Consider the following 20,659-nt stretch of genomic DNA (forward strand, 5'->3'; position numbering starts at 1 on the left):
TTCAGCAACTAGCCATTGGCTCAGGAGAAGGGTCTTCTTTCAGTGTGCTACTCTAGTATGTGGAGGAGAAGATCCAATGGAAGGAGAAAGAAACTCCATTACTCTTTCTTGTGGAATATTAGGGAGAATCAAAATATCCTCGAATTTTGAGTTTAATCATCACTAATGATAGATTTGGCTGGGAAGCATTAAAGTAAATTCCCCCCAGCTTACAGGCTTCCGAACGTAGCTCCTGATCTTACACAGCTCTTTGCCTGGAAGGCTGCCCAACTGCTACCCTTAACTACAAGCCTTAGTTCCCCCTATGTCTCCCATTGCCCCTCTAATTGCCCTGTACAACTACTTCATTAGATCTTCAAAAGAGAATAAAATTAAATACTATGTATTTGATAATTGATTTAATTAAATGTGTGATTCACTTATTCTTTAAAAAGGGTGCAGTTATTTTTAACACATATGGTGCTTCTAATAATGTGTATAAATATTTAGTTATTTGATCTCAGATAAGTTATGTCTTATTATAACACTCTTGTAGTGAAAACATCAGATTCCACTCATATGATTTTTAACTCACAGCATTTTCCAGAAGTATTCCATAATTTTAGCACTGTCCATACTGTATACATTTACATATTGTGAGAAAGCCAAATACACTTGTAAATCACAGCTTCAGAACAAAAATATTTAGGCATTTACATATCACAAACCTTCAAACAGTTTAATGTAGAGATTTATACATATGTAAGTAGGATATGAGAGACAGTTGAATTAGTACATAAAGTTTTTATTTAAAGTTTTCCCCTTCCAAGCAAGCTTCATTTACACATTCTAATACTGTACAAAATTTACATTCTCTGTGACTTATTTATTCACTTTTCACTTTCTAGTAACTTATGTCTCTCTGAAATACAGAAAGCTTTACTTATAATTCTCATAAATGCTTTTATTTTGGTGAGAAATAAAAAATAAAATGCAGAACAAGTCTAAGGAAAGCAAAGGTTCTTGTACAAATTGTGACTTTTGGAAGAAACAGTGACAGTTGACAACAAAAGGTTCTGAAGCAGACCTCATTCTATTCATGATGTCAGCTGAGATTTTCCCACAGAGTACTGTAACTTTTCTTTCTATATACTCATATGTTTTCAAGGAAAAAGAAATGACAGTTGATTGCACTGGATATACATATATTTATATATATATTTTTACAACGGATCCTTTGGATCTGAACATACAAATAAATACAAAAACAACGAAGATTGCACTTTACTGTAGAAACGGCATCGGATTCCAGTATACCCATTTATCTTGACGTGCTCTGCCATGAAAGCTTATCACTAAGGCATTTTTCATCTGTGGGATTTCCCTAATTACTGTTTTGAATGACACATTTGTTGAAGGATTCAACACCATCTCTGGATGGTTAAAATATATTTTAGGCTTTTATTTACTCCTAAAGTTGTTGTTCAAGCTCTGGAGGGCTTGAAAATCAAATGTGCATTCCTGTCAGTTTTGTCCTTTTGGTTGGCCACACTGAGACTATCTCATGCTATCCTGACCTTCTGCTCCTGAATTCCTCATGCTCCTCAAGACAACTAGCAATTGCTCGCTTAACTGAGTTCAGGCATCTCTGGTGATAACAAACAAAATATGATGAATTGGGGGAATAACGATCGTAAGTCAAGTGTCTAGAGGCACCCGAAGGTGAGGAAGAGGAGAAGTATTCTGTCAGGTGCTATAATTGGCTCCTGTGGCTCTTGTAAGTTCTGTGTTTTAGAAACAGAAAGACAACTGGAATTCTACTTAATGGAAATTATTCTTTCTTTTCATCCCTGAATTCCTGAAAACAATCTCCCATTTTTTTTATTATGGATTAAATTTGGGTCAGACATATCATCTAACAGAATCTCTAAAATAGTATTGACTGAATTTGTCAATCCTGTCTTTTGAAGTAAATAACATGTGTGTTCACTACTTATATATCACAAAATATGAAAAAGCACAAACCTCCATGAACTGAATAGTGACATAATATATTTTGTTTTAATCTTTCAGATAAAATTGAGGACACAGAAATGACGACTCTGTCTAGCCTAGAACCTATAGGGTAGAAAGCATTTATTACAAGAGCCAACATCTTTCTCTTTTCTGATCCCATGAGGTGCTGTAAGGGCAGAAGGTGTATGAAATGAAGTTGTATAGAAACGAAAATGCCTCTCTTTAATCTTACATGATTTTCAATAACAGTGTTGCCAATGGAGTCTGTGAAGTAGCCAAAGGTTAAGAGTACAGAATCAAGTGGCAATTTCTGTAATGCAGTGTATTTTGGTGGCTCAAATTTGGAATCATTCTTGAACACAATATCCCCGAAATGTCAACATAGATCACATGCAGGTAGACTACAATGCACAATACTGATCTGAGGTCTCTCTGGGGCCAGTCTTCTGTATTTTATCTTTCTCCTTTTGCAAGTTAAGATTCACATGAAGAGTTTTTGTAAAGCTGGGATAAGTTAAAACCAGTCTGAAATGGAAGAGTCTGTCACCACAGGAAGTTTGGTGCGATCTGAGTTATAGACATAGTATCTGTTCAAGAACAGGTCTCTTTCTTTTGTAGTTACTTATAAATCATCAGAAACCAAGGGTGGGTTTTGGCAGTTGTACCATTAGAATGCATTGTTCCTATTATAATAGTGATGTCACCTGCCATTGCTTCCTAGAATGTGATACTGTTCATTCCAGAGTTTCCTGGTGTTATTTGTTGTATGGTACACAAGAGGGCAGAATAACTGTCACACAGGCAGGGCCTGCCAACGGTTCTGCTACATCTCCTTCGAGTTCTGTCCAGGTTCCTTTCTCTGGACAATAGCATATTGTAGATGACTTGTAGGCCCCCTGTAATGACAAAGGAGGGAGCATTTAGAGAAGGAAGCTAGAGAAGTGCAATGGCAATGTTACTGATCACATTTATTAATATATTGAAAAGAAAATATCTGTTCTCCATTCTTGCTAAATAATTCCAAATGAAAGCAATGGATTTTAAACTGTTCTATTCCAAAGAAAAAGCTAAGATTGACAAAATTTCAAAAAAAAATTTTTTGTGTGTGTGACTAATAATAAAAGTTAAATAAATACCTAGAGGATCCTAGATGCTCAACAAATCCTAAATTGGCTGGGCCCAGTGGCTCATACCTGTAATCACAGAGCTTTGGCAGCTAGGGCGAGAGGATCACTTGAGCCCAGGGGTTTGAGACCAGCCTGGGCAACATAGCAAGACCTCATCTCTACACACACACTAAAAAAGATAAAAACAAATTGGGCATGATAGTGCACATCTGTAGTCCCAGCTGCTTGGGAGGCTAGGACAGGAGGATCGTGGTTACAATTAGCTCTGATCATGCCACTGTACTCCAGCCTAGACAACAGAGTAAGATCTTGGCTTAAATAAAGAAATACATACATAAAAATAATATACCAAAAATAGAAGTTATCCAGCTGGTTTAAGTTAAAAAAAAAAGAGAACAAATTTACCTTAAACATTCAAATAGTTAAGACAATTATATTTCAGATTGTTGTCTCACTTCTCCATTTTAATTTTGCTACTGTGAAGAATCAGAGCTAGGATTGAAAACCAGTTCAAAGTAAACTGGAAATGAAAGTTTGTCAACTTTCTCATATATTGATTTATTTATTTTCAAGAGGCCACATGAGAAATAAAATGTCCTTAATCTTGTTTTCTTTGTCAACTTTAGAGGCTAGTGCTTGTGTAACATTTTCCTCCCCAAACCAAGGCAGCTTTGTGTTTATCATAGGAAACAAACGAAAGACCCAACCAACCTAATAATTATTTTTCTGAAAATGCCCCAATGTGTGCTTCCAAACAAATACATTCTTGCAGCTAACAATTTGTACAAGCAAACAAGTGCACATATGAATATCTAGTTATATATGTCAATACATATTTGCTTATATAACTAATAATGTTTTAAAGCTCCCCAAAACTTTGTCACAATCTTGTTAGAGGCAAAAGAAATAAAACCAAATAACATTATTAAAACCACCAAATTAATCTTACAAAACTAACACAGGTAATCAGGAAAATATAAAAATGTTCATCATTTTAAAAGTGAATATGTAATCTGCTAGACCCAATGTGTCTCCTGATGTACTGTAATTTGAACTACAAAGCCACCTTCGCAGGTGTTTTTGCTAAGAAAGATAAAAGAAGTTAACAAAAGAAATAAATAAAGGAAAAAGAAAGAAGCTGAATTTAATTATGCCCTTATCTCTAACTTCCAGTCTCCAGAAAATATGCAGATGGAGGACTATTTCAAATGACTCCACAAGGAAGTCATTAGCCAATTTCAGAATGTAGGGTATTCTGTATAACTGAACCTCTTTTGTCAAGAAGTCAATGGCATGAAACAAAAAGAGTCAGGGTAATGTTCTAGATTGCAAGAGATATATGAGACATAATGATGAAATATAAGAAAGACTTGTTGGATCCTGATTTGGATATGTCAATTTGAAAAATACATCTTTTTAAAAAGTCAATGGCAAATATTTGAATATAAAAATGGATATAAAGGAATTATTGTTAATTTTTTGGAGTGTGAGTGTATTTACGTAAGTTAACGATTTTTAAAAGGTAAATACTGAAGCATTTAGGGTGAAATGATATGACATCTGGGATCTACTTCATATTGCCTGAGCCAAAGATTTTAAAAGTGGGGATAGATGAAGTGTGGCAAAATGTTGACGGATGTTGAAGCTGAATGATGGGTTAATGAGGTCCCATTCTAATCTCGATTTTTGTGTATGTTTAGAAAATTTCACGATAAAGAGGGAAAATAAGGGGAAAAATCAATGGCAAATCACACATCCTAAATAGATTTCATGAATATTGGAGAATGAATTTCCATTTTTCATGCTTTACCGGTCAGAAACCTTTCAGACTCTCTTATTGAACTGCAGAACATTTGTAAAATCACCTCAGTTTGACTTTTAGTTGGGAAGCCAGAATCACAAGATCATAGAGACAGGAGAGAAGGGAGACCTACCGCACCTTGTGATGCTGTTGATCAGCTAGCAAGCCAGTTCAACAGCCACCAGGCTGATCCTATTTTACTATCTAAGCAACTGACTGCTTGCATGTAAGTATGATACTCTTGAAAGGTACATGTGTGGAGGATAACACATTTGGAAGGATACAGAAAACGTTAAGCACAAACGAAATAAAGGAGGATGCAGTAAATGTGGACACATACCATACTCCAGCTGTAGCCTCCCACAAGGTAAATGCTGTCATCAAGCACTGCACAGCCAGGGCCACTTCGACCCTCCAAAATGGGAGTTTGGAGTATATTCCACTGGTCACCTTTTGGGTCATAGCATTCCACAAGCATTACATCAAGGTGGGAGAAACCTAAGTGACAGAACAAAGTGGAACAACAAAATGATAAATGCTCAGGGTCCCAATTTAAGGCTAGGGCTTCTTTTAAAAACAAGTCTCAAGCCAAAATAGATAATTATGTTTTTGAAGACACAAATGCATAAATTCACTGAGATTGGGAGAAATGTCAGAAAGACCTAGAAAACCCCAAAGAAACTCTAGTTGTTTTAGATTACTTCAAAGCAAGAATGCCTGAGCAGATGTCATTAGCAAAGGTTGATTATATGTGGATAGATCTTATTAAAATGGTTTATTAAAACCTTATTTAAAAATGTTTAAAATAATAGTTTAAGCAAGCATTGTACAAGGCACTTACAATATGCTAGTTTTCTTTTCTAAGGGCTTTATTTAAATGAACTCATTCAATCCCTTCCATCACTCTATGAGATAGTCCCTGTCCTCACTTTCATTTTATAGATAAGGGAACTGAGAGACAGAGAAAGTCAATTACTTGAGTAAGTCACAAGTCAGTAAGTAGACAGGTTGAGATTTGAATCCAGGAGAGGCTTCAGAACTCAGACTTTTGCAGACTAAATTGTATTGCTTTTTCTCAAATGAATATTTAACTCTCTCAGAATGTTTTAATAGATTAAAAATATGTTGTTCAGCATCTTTTACGTTTTTCACAATTTGACTATGTTTATAAACAACTCTGATGATGTAAATGGTTTCTAGTATTTACCAAGAATCAAGGTTTAGAGTAGGAGGCTGAGTAACTTTCACTGAAGAGCTTCTCCTACAGCTTCTGATAGGGTTCTTGGTGTTTGGGGCAGTACCTAGGTCACTGAGAACAACTTAAGTTCCTGGACTCTACTGGAGCCCTGCCTTTAATTTAGAGGGTGAGAAACACCTAGTGGGATCTTCATGCTCACCAAGCAGGTCAAACCCTTAATGTTTTTATCTATTTTTCCCGTAGTTAAATGCAGGCTATGGATATTTGCTAGCTGACAATCTCAGTGTGTATTCTAAAGTAACCAACATACTGTATTCTTTAAAATAATTGAGAAGATGAATAAAAAGGTGGAGAAATTTTTGTTCTTGAAGAGGTAGACAGGTTATTTCGGTTACTAACTTCCTACGGAAAATAAATCACATAGATGGTGGAACAACAGAACAATGTACTCACTGCAACTCCAGAGTATATTCCTTTCCTTTACCATTAATATTATTGATTATAATTTTTGAAGCATATACACTTAGAATGAGCACTTGGGCAAATTCCAGGTTCTGACCTTGGAGGCATCATTTGAAGATATATGTGCCTTCTCTGTGACAATGTTATACATGGGAACTGTAATCCTCACAGAAACCATCAAGGCAAGGATAATTATCCTTCCTTTACAGACATGAGGTTAAGTGTCTTGAGTGAGACCACACAACTAGAAAGTGCATAACTAGAATCAAACCTAGGCTTAGATACAATGTCTATATCCTCTCCTCACCATGATGCCTCCTTGAGCTAACCCAGTTTTGATGTGTGCACACTATTTCTCATTTAGATTGTCATTACCTGAGTCTTTCTGTCCAAACCTAACCTTAAATGTTAGAAGATCCTAGAGCATTTGGACAATATCTTGTGCAAAAGAAATGCAAAGAAATCACATTTTAACATAGAAGGATACAAAGTTAATACAAAACATGTCGACGTAAAGGAATGGTGTGTGGCTTGAAATGAAAGAGCACCATTGAAAGAGATAAAGAATAAAAAGGTAAGCATCACAGTAGTAAAGAAAATCCGTTCTCATTGGGGAGAGCACTTAAGCTGAGCAGCAGACATGCACTAGGCTATTGGCATTTCTGAACATGAACTTGACGAATGAACATGAACTTGGAACATTACACCTGTTCAGGCTTTATTACATCTACAGGTAAATATGTATTAGGAAAATAGAAAAAACATCTAGATCTAAACCATTTAAAAAGATGTATATACTATTAAAAAATAAATGCACACATGTGCATTATCTACCATACTTAGATAGCCTGTTTCTCATTTAGCTCAATTTCAGGGATCATAGACTAGGAGAGCTGAAGGAGATTTTAGAGATCATAGAGCAGTTTCTTCATCTTCAGATGAGGAAACTGAGGCCCAAAGCAGTTCAATAATGTTCTCTATATCATAGGTCTCTCTGGTTTCCTGTCACATTCAGTGTTACATGCATGCACATAATGTTATATATGTGCACATACACTACAAAAAGTTGCAGTCGTATACATATCTAGGGAAGGAAAGCTGCCAAAACATGTCTCTAAAAATGCTATGCTTTAAGTTTTTTATTGAAAAAAAGCAACAGAATTTGATAATCATAAGTGGCTTGCTATTGAATTCTTTAAAAAATTCTAAATTTAGACACAAATATCTGGTAAATATTACCTTTAAAAAAATCACATATTAGCTTTGTGCACTTATGACTAAAGTTCCTTATGATTACAGCAGAAAACAATTTTCTGGAAAAAATTCATTACTACAACTTTGGTGATAAGAAATAATTTATTTCAGTGAATTCATTGTTACGACAAATTGTTTGTGTTCTTCAGTTATTAATGCTCCTGTTTCTTATTTTCTGTAGACATCATTATTCATTTCTTTTATGTGTATGGTAACTTAAAAATAATCCTAGCTGAAGCAAAGCCAAAATAAATGCTTGCTCAAGGGTACTGCCAATTTACACAGAGTAGATTTTATTAGGTCAACATGTTTTTTACTTGGTTAACTATGATTATCTAAGGAGAAACCCCCTTAGCGAGAAATATGAGGTGCAAATGTTATTGTGACTAAAAAACAAAACAACAAAAAAAAGACCTTTCAAATGATTTCCTCCAATTGCATACAAGCGATCATTCATTACAGCCAAAGTGTGAATTGCGCGTTTTGTGTTCATATCTTGTTTTCGAGCCCAGACATCCATTACTGGGTCATAGCAATATAGCCATGGGACATATTCTCCATTGTGTACACCCCCTGTGAAATAAACATAGACATACAAGTCAAGAGAGTGCTTTGGAACTGAACTTTGTAACAGAAAGTGGAGGAATTACTTGCCTGAAATGTATATTTTCCCATTGTGCACTGCTCCCGCATGAGCCGCCAGAGGCTGTGGCAAAGAGGACACATAGCGCCATTCATTCGTTTCTAGGTTATAGCACTCCACGCTGGACAAGTAGCCAGTTTCATTCCTTCCACCAATTACGTATAAATGCTTGTCCAACCGACATGCATAGAAACTGGCTCTTCTACAACGAAAAGAACCACAGTAAATCACAAGAGGAGCTGTGAAATGTTACCTTTCGAAATAAGATAAGCACCACACAGCTAGTCAGGGAAAGGGGTGCATTCTGCTTCAGAAAGGGTTGCAAATCTTTAAAAATTACACGTATACCTTATAAGTCTGAGACCTTCTACAGTAATCATATGTATTGCCCTTCCTGGTTAATATTCTTGATACTAAAGTAATAGTAGAGGAGAAATTCACCAACTCTTTGTTTCAGCCCTTGTTATCTTGCTTTTTATACACTGTTAAGTGTTCATTAATATTTGGGATATTCGGTACCTTGTAAGGATATCGTAGCTCTGTAAGACAAAGTGAAAAATGAGGTAGATAATGTAACAATAATAAATTATCTTGACATTCACTTTCTTTATGGTCCTTCAAGGGTCATTGTTCCCAATTTATAAGAGAACTACATCATCAAAATTTTTCTTCAATTATCACTTTTTTTACCCTTAGTACTACTACTGCAAATAGAATAACTTTTGTGAACTTCATATAATGTTCAAATTTTGCACTTATATAACCAGTTACAGGAATTTCATCTAAGTAGCTTTTCGTGTTGATTCTTAAAAGGCTATAAGATATTTTAAATCCCTTTTTAAGAGAGGCTTTTGACTATATTATCCCATTATGCCATCAAAGCAAAAGATACAAGCTGTGTTGGAAGGATTGTAGACAGAGAGACCAATCCTAAAATATGCCATAATTTAGGAGTGAGATTTGAAGACACTGAGGACCTGAATTAGAGTTTTAGTAGAAGAAATAGAAAGGGGTGATGCAAAAGATGTTTTAAAGGAAGAAGATGTAAAACTTGGCAAGTAATAAAATATGAGAGCTGAGGGAGAATAACATTCAAACAGCAGTCAAAAATTGGGAGTTAGGATGACTAGTTTGAAACTTTGAGCAAGCCTTTGACTCTTTGCTTCTTTTTTTCACTGATACTACTGGAATAATATACTTCACAAGGAAAACATGTGGTCCAATATTGAATAAGTGTAATTGTTAAGTGCCGTGCCCCTCAGATTATATAGTTTATATTTAATGAATTAATGATCTCTATTAAAATAGATGCCAAGATTCTTGTTCATTGTCGATTGCAAGACAAGGAGTGCTACAGGTTTTTATCAAGTAAATGTATGTTGCTTGGAGATTTTCCAGGTTGTGTTTATGAAGTACCAAAACACTTAGGAGGTAGTATATAGCACGGTGATTAACGATTTGGCTTCTTGAGTAAGACTGCCTGGCTAGATGATGTACTAGGTGTGTGGCCTTTGACATGTCACCCAACCTCTCTCAGCCTCAGATTGCTCATCTGGAACATGGGGATGATAATGGTCTCTTTCTCACAGGGCTATTGGCAAATACATATAAGTGCCTGTCATAGTGTCCAGCATTTTGTTCATGTTCAGGAACTGTCAATTAATATTATCTGGATAAAAGGTTTTTAAAAATTGACCATGAAGATGTTTGCATTTAAACATTTCCTAATAATGTTTAAGTGGCAACTAAATACTTTAATATTTGTTTAGATAATTTGTTACCATATAGGCATGATATTTGTTATGGATGTTAATGTATTCAACTTTTGATAGTCCTGAAATTATCCCAATAGACATCATTGATAATTTTAGAGCAATATTTTAGTTATGTTTGCTTTTTCTAGATTTTCTTGATATATTTGAAGGAAATATGTGCCTTGGAAAATTCAGAAAGATAATGAAGAAGAACAATAATGAAAACAGTGGCAGGAAGAAAAGTAGGAATAAAATAAAGAGAAGACGAGTCAGATTTCATAAAGTAAAGACTTAAGCAGGTGCATGTCTTCTGTGGGGTCCATGAGCCTCTGAAATTATAATAAAATGCTGTAGATAGATGTTTTTGCACATGTGCATTTTTTGGAGGAAGCTTTTTAATGTGATCATCAAAGGGATTTCTTATCTTTAAAAAATTGAGATTTTTCTGGTATGAGGGACTAAAAACTCATCTAAATATAAAATAAAATTTCAAAGCAGTTGCAAAATTAAGTGCCTACAGATAAACTGATTCCTTCTATTTCCTCAACCAGGCTTCAGTTACTTTCTCATTGAATATGATAGGTCAAAGTTATTCTACTAGTACATTTACCTTTTCAAGTTAAAGTGTTTCATTGAAAAGACTGACACATGTCTACAAAAATCCATCCTAAAGTAAAACATATTTTTTTTCCAACATTGACACTAAGGTAGGTCAGTACACTTCTTCCATGTGATTCTATAGTAGGTCTAGGGGCCTCTGAAACAATGCATTTTCTTATTTCACTAATGGGCCATCTTTAAAGAATTGGGACTATGTGGGTTATAAGCTGGTAATGGTGAGTTCTGTGCAGCATTAGTCTAGAAGAAAAGATGCCACTTAGTCACAACAAGTATGAAAACCTTCTATTTAACTGAGTATAGATTTTGAAGAATAAGAGGAAGAACTCCCTTTGGTGAACTCATTTTCTTGTCTAAAATTCAGTTTTTTTTCACTTTTTATGATCTGGTTCCTTCCTCACCGTGACACCTGGTCAGCCTGTCAGAACCTGCTCTCTTTTCTAGCCAAGGCATTCTTCATGCGACACTTCGTGTGTACTCCTAGCTTTATCCACACAGTGTCACTGTTAGGATCTAAATGGGAAAAAATCAGCAGATTTCACTTCCTGATGACAAGTGCATTTTTAGGTAGAAATTCCAATAGTAAAGATTCTGAGTCTTTGACTTATTCCCTTGCATGACCAAAGTGAGAGTTCCTGAAATGCATTTTAGAAACCTGATTGTTAATGGTCTGCCAGCAACTGTGAACATTCGCTCTAGGCTAAAATCTTACCATACCAGGTCTCTCTTGACAATGCTCCCTGCCCCTCTTCGCCACATGAAGAACATATAAGGTTTAGGCTATTTTATTTTGGGGGGAAAGTAAGTTCAAGATTATTAAAGATTTCTTATTGGGATTACACTGTTTCTATTTCAAATTGTTCATCTCTCCCTCCTTCAGCCTCCCCTGCCCCCACTGCCAGAAGCAATATTCAGTATTTGTGAGATAAGTTTTAAAAAGATTAATAATAATGCGTACAAATATACTTTAAACTCTGCTTATTTTGCAGATCTTTACAAGTTCTTTCTGGCCCTTGGAGTTGTCAGTTTATATCCTAAAGCATGAGATTGGATTACTATATCCTTACCCTGCTTGAATTTTTGACTTTTGTCGTTGGATTAAAAACAATGGATATGTTAAAAAGAATATTGTCTCCCATTGTTTCTTGTAACACAAAATATTACTAGAAAAACAAAATATTTAAACTTTGATGCATTTTTGACATATTAAGTTCTTGTCTTTTATTTACTCTGTGAAATAGAGGCTTTGTTCTTAACGCTTCCCAAACTGCTTTTTCTTTTTCTATTTTTTTAGATTAGCTAGGGAGTAAGATCTCCATAAGAATAACACTTCAAACATCAATTTTTACTGAAAAAAAATTAAGTTACCAAAGCATTTCTACTGTTCCAAGTTTTTAATTTTTCCTCTCTTTACTGAAGAATTAAATTCTAAATCTGAGAGCAAAACAATTCATTGGCACTACATTTAAATTTATATTTTCATCTGTTCATTTCTGTCAGTAAATTCATAGCCAGCAGGCATGCAATTCATGAGCTGACTCATGGTTGAGTGAGTCTGAAGGCCATGTGCCCATTTCCCTGCTAAACTGGGAAGGTGTTCTGCACTTTTTCTCTATTCTTTTGGAAGGGTTGCCTAGGTAGGCTATCCTGGGACTCAATCTGTCAGCACTGAGTGGGAAAAGGCAAATCTTACAAATGCCCCGTCAATCTTGCAGCTCCATCTCTCCTATGGGCTGGTTGACCCAGGCAACAGTCTATAACTTACAATGAAATTTTTCTGTCATTACCAAGCTTCCATTCAAAATAGCAAGTATAGCTCTGTAAGGGTAGGTTACCCCAGAGGTGGCTTACAATGTGTTTTCATTATTCTCAATTGGTTTGGTGATTTCTCAGCATAATAATTTTTCAGCAGTTTGGTAGCAGCATAGTGGAGGAGGGTAGGTGGGGAACTTCCGGTTTCATTCATGATCTACACAATGTAAAATTAACTAAATGTGTTAAGCAACTTTTCTGATCTGAAGAGTGTCTCATATATTTCTAGATTCTTTTTCCTCCTTTTTTAAACCACCAATTAATCTACACTGGTAACTGATTGTACTTGCTATTTTGAATGGAAACTGGGCAATGACAGAAAAATTTCATTTTAAGTTATGGATTGTTGCCTGGGTCAGCCAGCCCATAGGAGAGATGGAGCTGCAAGATTGACGGGGCATTTGTGAGATCTGCCTTTTCCCACTCAGCGCTGTAAGGAGCTCTTTATTTGGTCTATCGAGTTGATTGTTCTAAATCTAAAAAAAAAACTTCTTTTACCAGGGACCTGACATGATATACCATAATGACTTAGAAAGAAACGTTAAACAGTCCATCCTGTCAACGGTGGCTGCCGGGCGCCGACAGACCATGGCAGGTCTTTTTATCAGGTCAATGAGCTGCTAAAAATTGTCTAAGTAGGACCCTGCCATGATAGGCCATAGTGCCTCAGAGGAAGTCATTACAGACTATCAAGTAAACAATACACATTTTCAAAAAAATTACTAATTAGGTTTTGCAGCAATACTTCCCATCCTTAGGGGCTCTACAGTGGGATAATTGACCACGACGTGAGTTATGCCTCCCAAGCCAAAGGCATGAAGGTTAATTATCATGGTGTACAGCCCCCAGCAAAGGGGACCATGGTGATGAGATGATGACATTTCAAACATGTATTGATAGTTGTTTTTTAAGTAAAACTTTTTGGAATAGTTTTGATTAAAGGGCAAAGTGATGCAGCTGTAATAACAGCAACCAGGAAGTAACCTCCAAAGGAGAGAAACAGGGTGCACTGGAGAAAGATACCAGGAAGCTTCGGATTCATTAAGTTTGTCAAGCTATTAATTGACTTAGAATTATTTCCTCAGGTACCTTTGAACTAGACATTCCTAAAACTGTCTGTGGTCCTTAATGTATCATGCCTCATCATTTTCAGTGTATAGCTTTAGTTTTCTAAGGGAGTTTTAATATATTTACCTGTATATAGAGTGGAAAGTTAGATATTGAGTTTCATTAGAGCATAGATTCATGCTGTCTTGCTGCAATAAGTACATTTGTGAATAAATGGTATTGTATGAAAATTTTCTTTTAGCTTGGAATTTAGGATTAAGGATCCAATTTAATCTCAGGGTAATCTACTTGAATGTTATAAAAAGAGATATTCAGGTGAGAGGTCATGTAAGAAATAGAAAAGAGAAAGAATGCTGCTGCTGATTCCCTTTTTTTTTCTTTCTTTTTTTTTTTTTTTTGAGATGGAGTCTTACTTTGTTGCCCAGGCTGGAGAGCAGTGGCGCAATCTAGGCTCACTGCAACCTCTGCCTTCTGAGTTTAAGCGATTCTCCTGCCTCAGCCTCCCAGGTAGCTGGGATTACAGGCGCTTGCCACTGTGCCCGGCTATTTTTTTTTTTTTTTTTTTTGTATTTTTTAGTAGAGACGGGGTTTCACCATCTTGGCCAGGTTGGTCATGAACTCCTGGCTTCGTGATCCACCCACCTCGGCCTCCCAAAGTGCATGCTGAAGAGGCAACAGTTTGCAGCTTACTGTGTATCACACTGGAGAATTTGCTCAAGAGGATGTCTAGATATTATTTGAAAAGAACCAAGTGTTCAAAATCTAGGCTGTGAATTTGCATGTGCAGATAAAGACATGGTGTCATGCCTGAGGAACAGCTAGGAGAGACAAAATATATGTAAATATAGTAGCCATCTTGTCCTTTGGTAGCCAGGAGACTTGGTCGAGATAACTACTCTGTATGCAAAAAAATGAGATGACACGTTGCAAGACTAATTTTTTTTAAAGCTAACAAATTACTTGTTCTTGAATGTATGGATTCAAAGACATTTGGGGAGGAAAATGTAAACAAGACAAAATTTACTATTGAGATGTTAAAGTTCAATATTTCATATCTAATTATCTAAATATCTAATATTTAAATATTGAATTTTAATATTGAATATTGAATTTAGTATTACATAATTTAATATTGAGTATTGAAATGTCTGTACTAAAATGCACATCATTGCAAGTATAGTGTTTTATATTTCAATTTTAGGGTTTAAATATATTATCACCAAAAAGAGTGGTATAGCCAGAGAAATTGTAGCTCTATTTGCAAAATACCAATCAATATAATCAAGAAAGACAAGCCACACATTTTTTTTTCTTCCTACATTAGGACAAATAATTGACTTATTTTTCTCTATTGAATTAACAAGGGAGGTCATGTAAACTGGCTAGGCCAAGTTTTCTATTTTGCCTCATATGTCTTTCATTGACTCTATTTAGCATTCCTTCTTACAAAAAACCACCTAGCACCCATGCCTCCTGTAAAGCCGTCACAAACGTTTCAGGTGCAAGAAATAAACACTTACCTTTCCTGCATGGGTGGAAGTTGAATCCAGCTATTAAATCGAGGATCATATCGGCTGACAAAATTTGTACTGTGTTTTCCTGTAAAAATGCATTCGAGACATTTAAAACTTAGATTCTTTTGTTGATTTGCACATGTAGTAGTGTTTTATAAGACGTCTCTATTCTCAGGTTTAACAAATAGATGAATTAAGTAGAGGGAATACCTAACACAGCACGGGCGATGAGTCAATAGAAAAATAAATGTGCCACCTCAAGTGTTTTTCCTCTTTCCTTCTCTTTCCTTTTTCTCTTTTTGCAATGAGTTAGGAAAAACTAAATCAACCACAATAATCAAAGCAACTACATTTACCAAACTGGCTTTTGTTACAGTGTTAGGATAAAAATATCTCAGGTGTTATTGATGTTTTAATGTTTTAAACACAGTAAGTTATTGTCTGTAAATTATCAGTTCCAAAGACTACCTTGTATGATGGTATCTCTGGTTAGAGCCATTTAAAAAACAACAACAACAACAACAACAACAAAAACTTCTTACATCTTCTTTCTTTTCAGAAAAAATTATTTTAAAAGATAATATTTTTAGAGAAGTTTTAGGTTCACAGCCAAATGGAAAGAAAGGTATAGAGATTTCCCACGTGTCCCCAGCCCTCACATGTGCATGGCCTCTCTATCGGTGGGAGAGTCTGCTCTCTGTTCAAACAATAGCAGCCACTACAAAAAGAGCCTGACTGGGAAAGTTAGTTTTGTCCTATGCATATCAAGTAAGTTCTGTGTGTGTATTTGGGGGGAGCACAGTTGCTGTGACATATACACAGGTGTATTTGCTGAAATGGGAAATGTGAGTCCTCTGAGCTGCTTAACCAGCTTATCCTCTCTGTTGAGCTGAGAAGCATGGTAATGCCTCCAAGGTATTAAAATGAATCTTATTTTATATACATGTTAACATTAAAACAAGAAATGGAAGCAAAATAATATATTACATTCTCTGTAGCACCTGAGATGATAATCTTCTAGAGGACTTGAAGCCTTAACTCTAAAAGTCTACCTTTATTTATATATGTGTAACTAAACATTGAGAGATGGGTACCAAACTCACTACAGGACTGAACAGATAGGGGTGTGTGAGTGTGTGTGCATGTGCTCACACAGACATGTCCACCCAACACAATTATTAACTGTACAAATATATATCAAGCACCTAGCACCTACTGTGTGTTTCATGTATTCTAGACTCTGGAAATATATTGGTATGCAAGAAAGATGTAGTCCGTATCCTTATAAATGAATAAACAAACATATAATATCAAGTAGCGATGAATGCTATTAAAAAATAAAGCCAAGAATGATAAAGGGGAGGCCAGTTTCAGTAGCATAGTCACCTGCTCACAGATGTCTTCTGCAAGCCATGCAAATATCTGCAGAATGAGCCTCTCAGGCAAGGGGGCAGGAAAGAATTAAGTCCTTGGGCTGGCAGTGAGTTCAAAAACAGCAAGAATGCTAGGGTAACTGGGCAGAGGTCAGAAAGGGGTCAAGGGCGAGAACATAGTGTGCCTTGTGGGCTGATGCAGGATTTTATATTTTGTTATAAGGACAATAGTAAGTCACTGGAGAGTTTTGAGCAAGTGAAAAACAGTCCAATCTATCATGCTGGCTGCTGTATAAAGAGTAGACTATAGGAGGGCCACTGTGGAAGAGGGGAACTGTCAGGAGGCCACTACAATCATCAAGGTAAGAGCTGTGGTGGCTTGAATGAAGGTGGAGGTGGTGAGAAATGGTTGAGTTTTAAATCTGTTGTGCAGGCATAGCCAAATAAAATTTCCTGAGGGCTTGAATATTGGTATGAGAAAAAATGAGTCATTAGGGATGGCTGCTAGGTTTTTAGCCTGAATAACTGAATGGAAGGTTATGCAGTTTGCTGAGGTGGGGAAGACCAAGGAGGAGTAGGTAGGGAGTTGGGAAGAGAAGTTATGAGCTCTGTTTTGGAATTAACCTGAGAGACTTATAGGATCTCAAACAGGAAGTATCTGGTAGGCCACTGGCTAAGTGCGGCTATGGGTGCAAATTTTGGAGTCATTAGTCCAGAGTTATTATTTAAAAGCATAGGATTGAGTGAAATCATGTATGGAGAGTGTATGAAAATGAAAGACAATGGGTCCTCAGAGTGAGCCCTGGCATAGAAGAAGCAAAACCAACAAAGGAAAAGAATGCTCAGAGATAGGGGGAAAGGTGTGGTATTTTGGAAGCAAATAGTGTTTCAAAAGGAAGGGAAGTGAGCAACTGAGAAGTGACTATAGGATTTGGCAGCATGAAGGTTGCTGGTGGCCTCAACAAGAATTGCTTCAGTGAACCGGAGGGGATGAAAGCCTGAGTGCAGACTACTCAGGAGAGACTAAGATGTAAGAAAGTGGAGGTAAGAGGATAGGCACTGCTTCTTAGGACTTTTGCAATAGAAAGAAGATTATAGCTGGAGGATGCAGCATTGAAGGAAGGTTTGTTTGGTTGTTTTCAAAGTTCGGACACACTGGAAAGTCCTTGAGCAGGCAAGAAGGAATGAGGAACAGACTTTAGGATTGGGGCAGAAACAATAATAGGGGGAAGACAGAATATATAAGTTGCAGTGGAAATAAGTGAATAGATTGGAGGCAACAAAATGAAGGGTTTATCTTCTGAGTGCTTCTATTGAACTAAAAAGGAAGGCCAACAACTGAGATTGAGGATGGTGCCTTTGAAGAAGGAGGCATTTGAAAAGACTGAGGAATGAAGTAGTTACCTTGGAGGGTAGAAAGGCACATTGACCACAGAAATTTAGTGGATCTGAATAGTAGCCAGCTTGGCTGTGTGGTTTTCTGTATCCACATTTAGCTGCTCAGGGGCAGGGGAAGAGAGGGAAGAGAGTTAGGTTTAACCAGGACTAGTATTGCCAGGCAAATACAGAGGAAGGAGAGAGAGAACAAAAGGGCGGCAGGTTTATGAGGAGAGTGGTTATAGGGATGGGCCATAGAAGCTAAGCTCAGTAAAATGGGAAGTAAGGACACAAGGGGATGACAGACAGTGAAAAGGTGGCATTACCGGCAAAACAGTGGATTACTGCCACATAAAGAGGCAGCAAATGGTCTCATCTGCAGATATCCTTTAAAGTGCTTGGGGTTTTAAGGGATTGAGAATGGCAATAAAGACAAAACAGAAAAGCTGCTTGCCTCCAATAATATAAAGTATGTGGGGGAAGGAGATATACACTGGCTCCCATTAGAAAGAGTGGCTGGGAAAGCAGTACTCTCAGAAGATAGCCAGGTTTTGGCTGGGCATGGTGGCTCATGCCTGTAATCCTAGCACTTTAGGAGGGCGAGGAGGGCAGATCTTTGAAGTCAGGAGTTCGAGACCAGCCTGGCCAACATGGTGAAACCCCAGCTCTACTAAAAATACAAAAATTAGCTGGGGATGGTGGTGGGCTCCTGTAATCCCAGCTACTTGGGAAGCTGAGGCAGGAGAATCACTTGAACCCAGAAGGCGGAGGTTGCAGTGAGCCAAGATCGCACCACTGCACTCCAGCCTGGGCAACAGAGTGAGACTCCACAAAAACAAAACAAAACAAAATAAAACAGCGCTAGGTTTTGATTAGAAAAGAAGTTGAAGGAACCATTCAGAGGAGAATTTAAGGATTATAGATATTTTGCTGATGTGAGATCATGAGTTATAGGAATCATGTGGGAAAGTTTGGATGGTTAGGTTGAGTAGTAAATTGAGTTTTATTTGGGGACATACAGGAAGAGATAAGAGTACGAGGGGGAAAGGAAGACTCAGAAGACTTGGATTTCACATAAGGAGGCTCCACCTCAAGAAAGAGTTGTCTAGAGCTGGTTAATAAGTGAGTTTTTGTGAAATCTGCAATCATTTCTGTGTAGAAAAAAATATCATCATGCTTACGTCAAGTTCCAAGGTTAATCCCCAAATTCAGCTGAAGATTAATGATATTCATAGGAAAGTAGAACCTACCCACCATATATAGGAATGTTTCTCTAGATGTTTGGTTTAGAATTTCCATTTGGAAGACGATATCTGCCTCCTCCTGGCAATGGGGCTGAGAGTGCCTTCACGTGCTGAGCATTGGTGGTAGAAACTAGCAATGTTCACTTCTTGTTGTAATGGTAGTGGCCTTGATTCAGAGAAGAGGCTAAGCAGAAACTGGTGTAACATGGATGTGAGATGAGAAAATGGTTTCCAGAGGCAGGGTCAATGATGCAAAAGAGTCTGGGTGTGGTGGCTCATGCCTGTAGTCCCAGCTACTCAGGAGGCTAAGGTGACAGGATTGCTCAAAGTCGGGAGTTCAAGGCAGCAGTAAGCTATGATTGCACCTTCCAGCCTGGATAACAGAGTGAGATCCTGTTCCCAGACCCCCCAAAGAAGATGCAAAAATAGGTCAAGAATGGAGGACTGGGAAGGTGAAAGGAAGGAAGGCGTTCTGGAGGTGGCAAAGGAGGTGCAGAGAGGATAATGAACCTCAGGAAGAATGAGTGTGGTAGAGTGAGGAAGGTGAGATGAAATGGGGTTATTCTCCTTCCTTGTGGCTACTATTGAGATGCTACCAGCAGCTTGAGAGTGGCAGCCATATGCTATGAAATTTTGGATTATCCTTCACACATTCTGTTTTTTCTCATCCTTTTCATTTTTTTTGTGATTTTCCTCCACTTTTCTTTTTTGTGCTGGTGCCCTGTCACCAGACACCATTGTTGCTTAGCACTTGGCTGATGTGATTATATGGGGCAAAGGGTGGCAGTTTCCAGCCAATGGGTAGAGGAGAAGGAGGTGGGAAGAAAAGAAGTTCCCTATGAGCAGTTGTTTTGGGAACCAGTTATCAGGAAGTGACAAATGTAAACTGGGTTTCCATAAGCTGGGGCACTGACAGAGTCTATGTATCTCTATTAGAATATGATCATGCATTCCTATCACTAATGACATGAAGAGAGTTGATAGGAGTTAATAATTATATCTGAGTAGAAAACCTTATGTGTGTATTTTGATTATATTTCCAGTAACTAATATATTTGCTGACTTCAAACTGTGGTCATCAATAGATCATCAATAGATATATTTATTTCAATGAGTACATGTTTGTGTTTTATGAGCATGTATTGAAATTTGCAATTTTGTACTTCAAGGGCACACATCTCAGATACCATTTTCATAAGAACTAATGTTTAACTTAAGAAGATTTCATCTTTGGGACTGACATACATAACATCCGAACCCACGGATTTAAAAGCTTTCTCCCTGCCAGCAATGATATTAAAGCATGTTATATATTATCATAGGATTGCTGTCCTTTATATGTTTTAGTGTTAATTGCATGAGGTATTATAATACAAGACTCTCATATTTTAGAGATGGTTGAGTCTCTTCACAGTTTTT

General features: G+C 37.0%; 1 protein-coding gene across 2 annotated transcripts in view; it reads right to left on the bottom strand.

Moving 5' to 3' along the window:
- Window positions 1-405: 405 nt before the first annotated feature.
- KLHL14 (kelch like family member 14) overlaps window positions 406-20,659 on the bottom strand; it is a 101,512-nt gene continuing 81,258 nt past the window's right edge. For both annotated transcript variants that reach the window (XM_034943935.3, XM_055102588.2), the window contains 5 exons: window positions 15,253-15,331; window positions 8,492-8,682; window positions 8,252-8,410; window positions 5,264-5,421; window positions 406-2,891 (listed from right to left, as the gene is read on the bottom strand). In XM_034943935.3, coding sequence (XP_034799826.2) covers window positions 2,751-2,891; window positions 5,264-5,421; window positions 8,252-8,410; window positions 8,492-8,682; window positions 15,253-15,331 — 728 coding nt within the window. In that variant the 3' untranslated portion in view covers window positions 406-2,750. The remainder of the gene's footprint in view (window positions 2,892-5,263; window positions 5,422-8,251; window positions 8,411-8,491; window positions 8,683-15,252; window positions 15,332-20,659) is intronic.

The sequence above is a fragment of the Pan paniscus genome, chromosome 17 (assembly GCF_029289425.2).
Source record: "Pan paniscus chromosome 17, NHGRI_mPanPan1-v2.0_pri, whole genome shotgun sequence".
Lineage (NCBI taxonomy): Eukaryota > Metazoa > Chordata > Mammalia > Primates > Hominidae > Pan > Pan paniscus.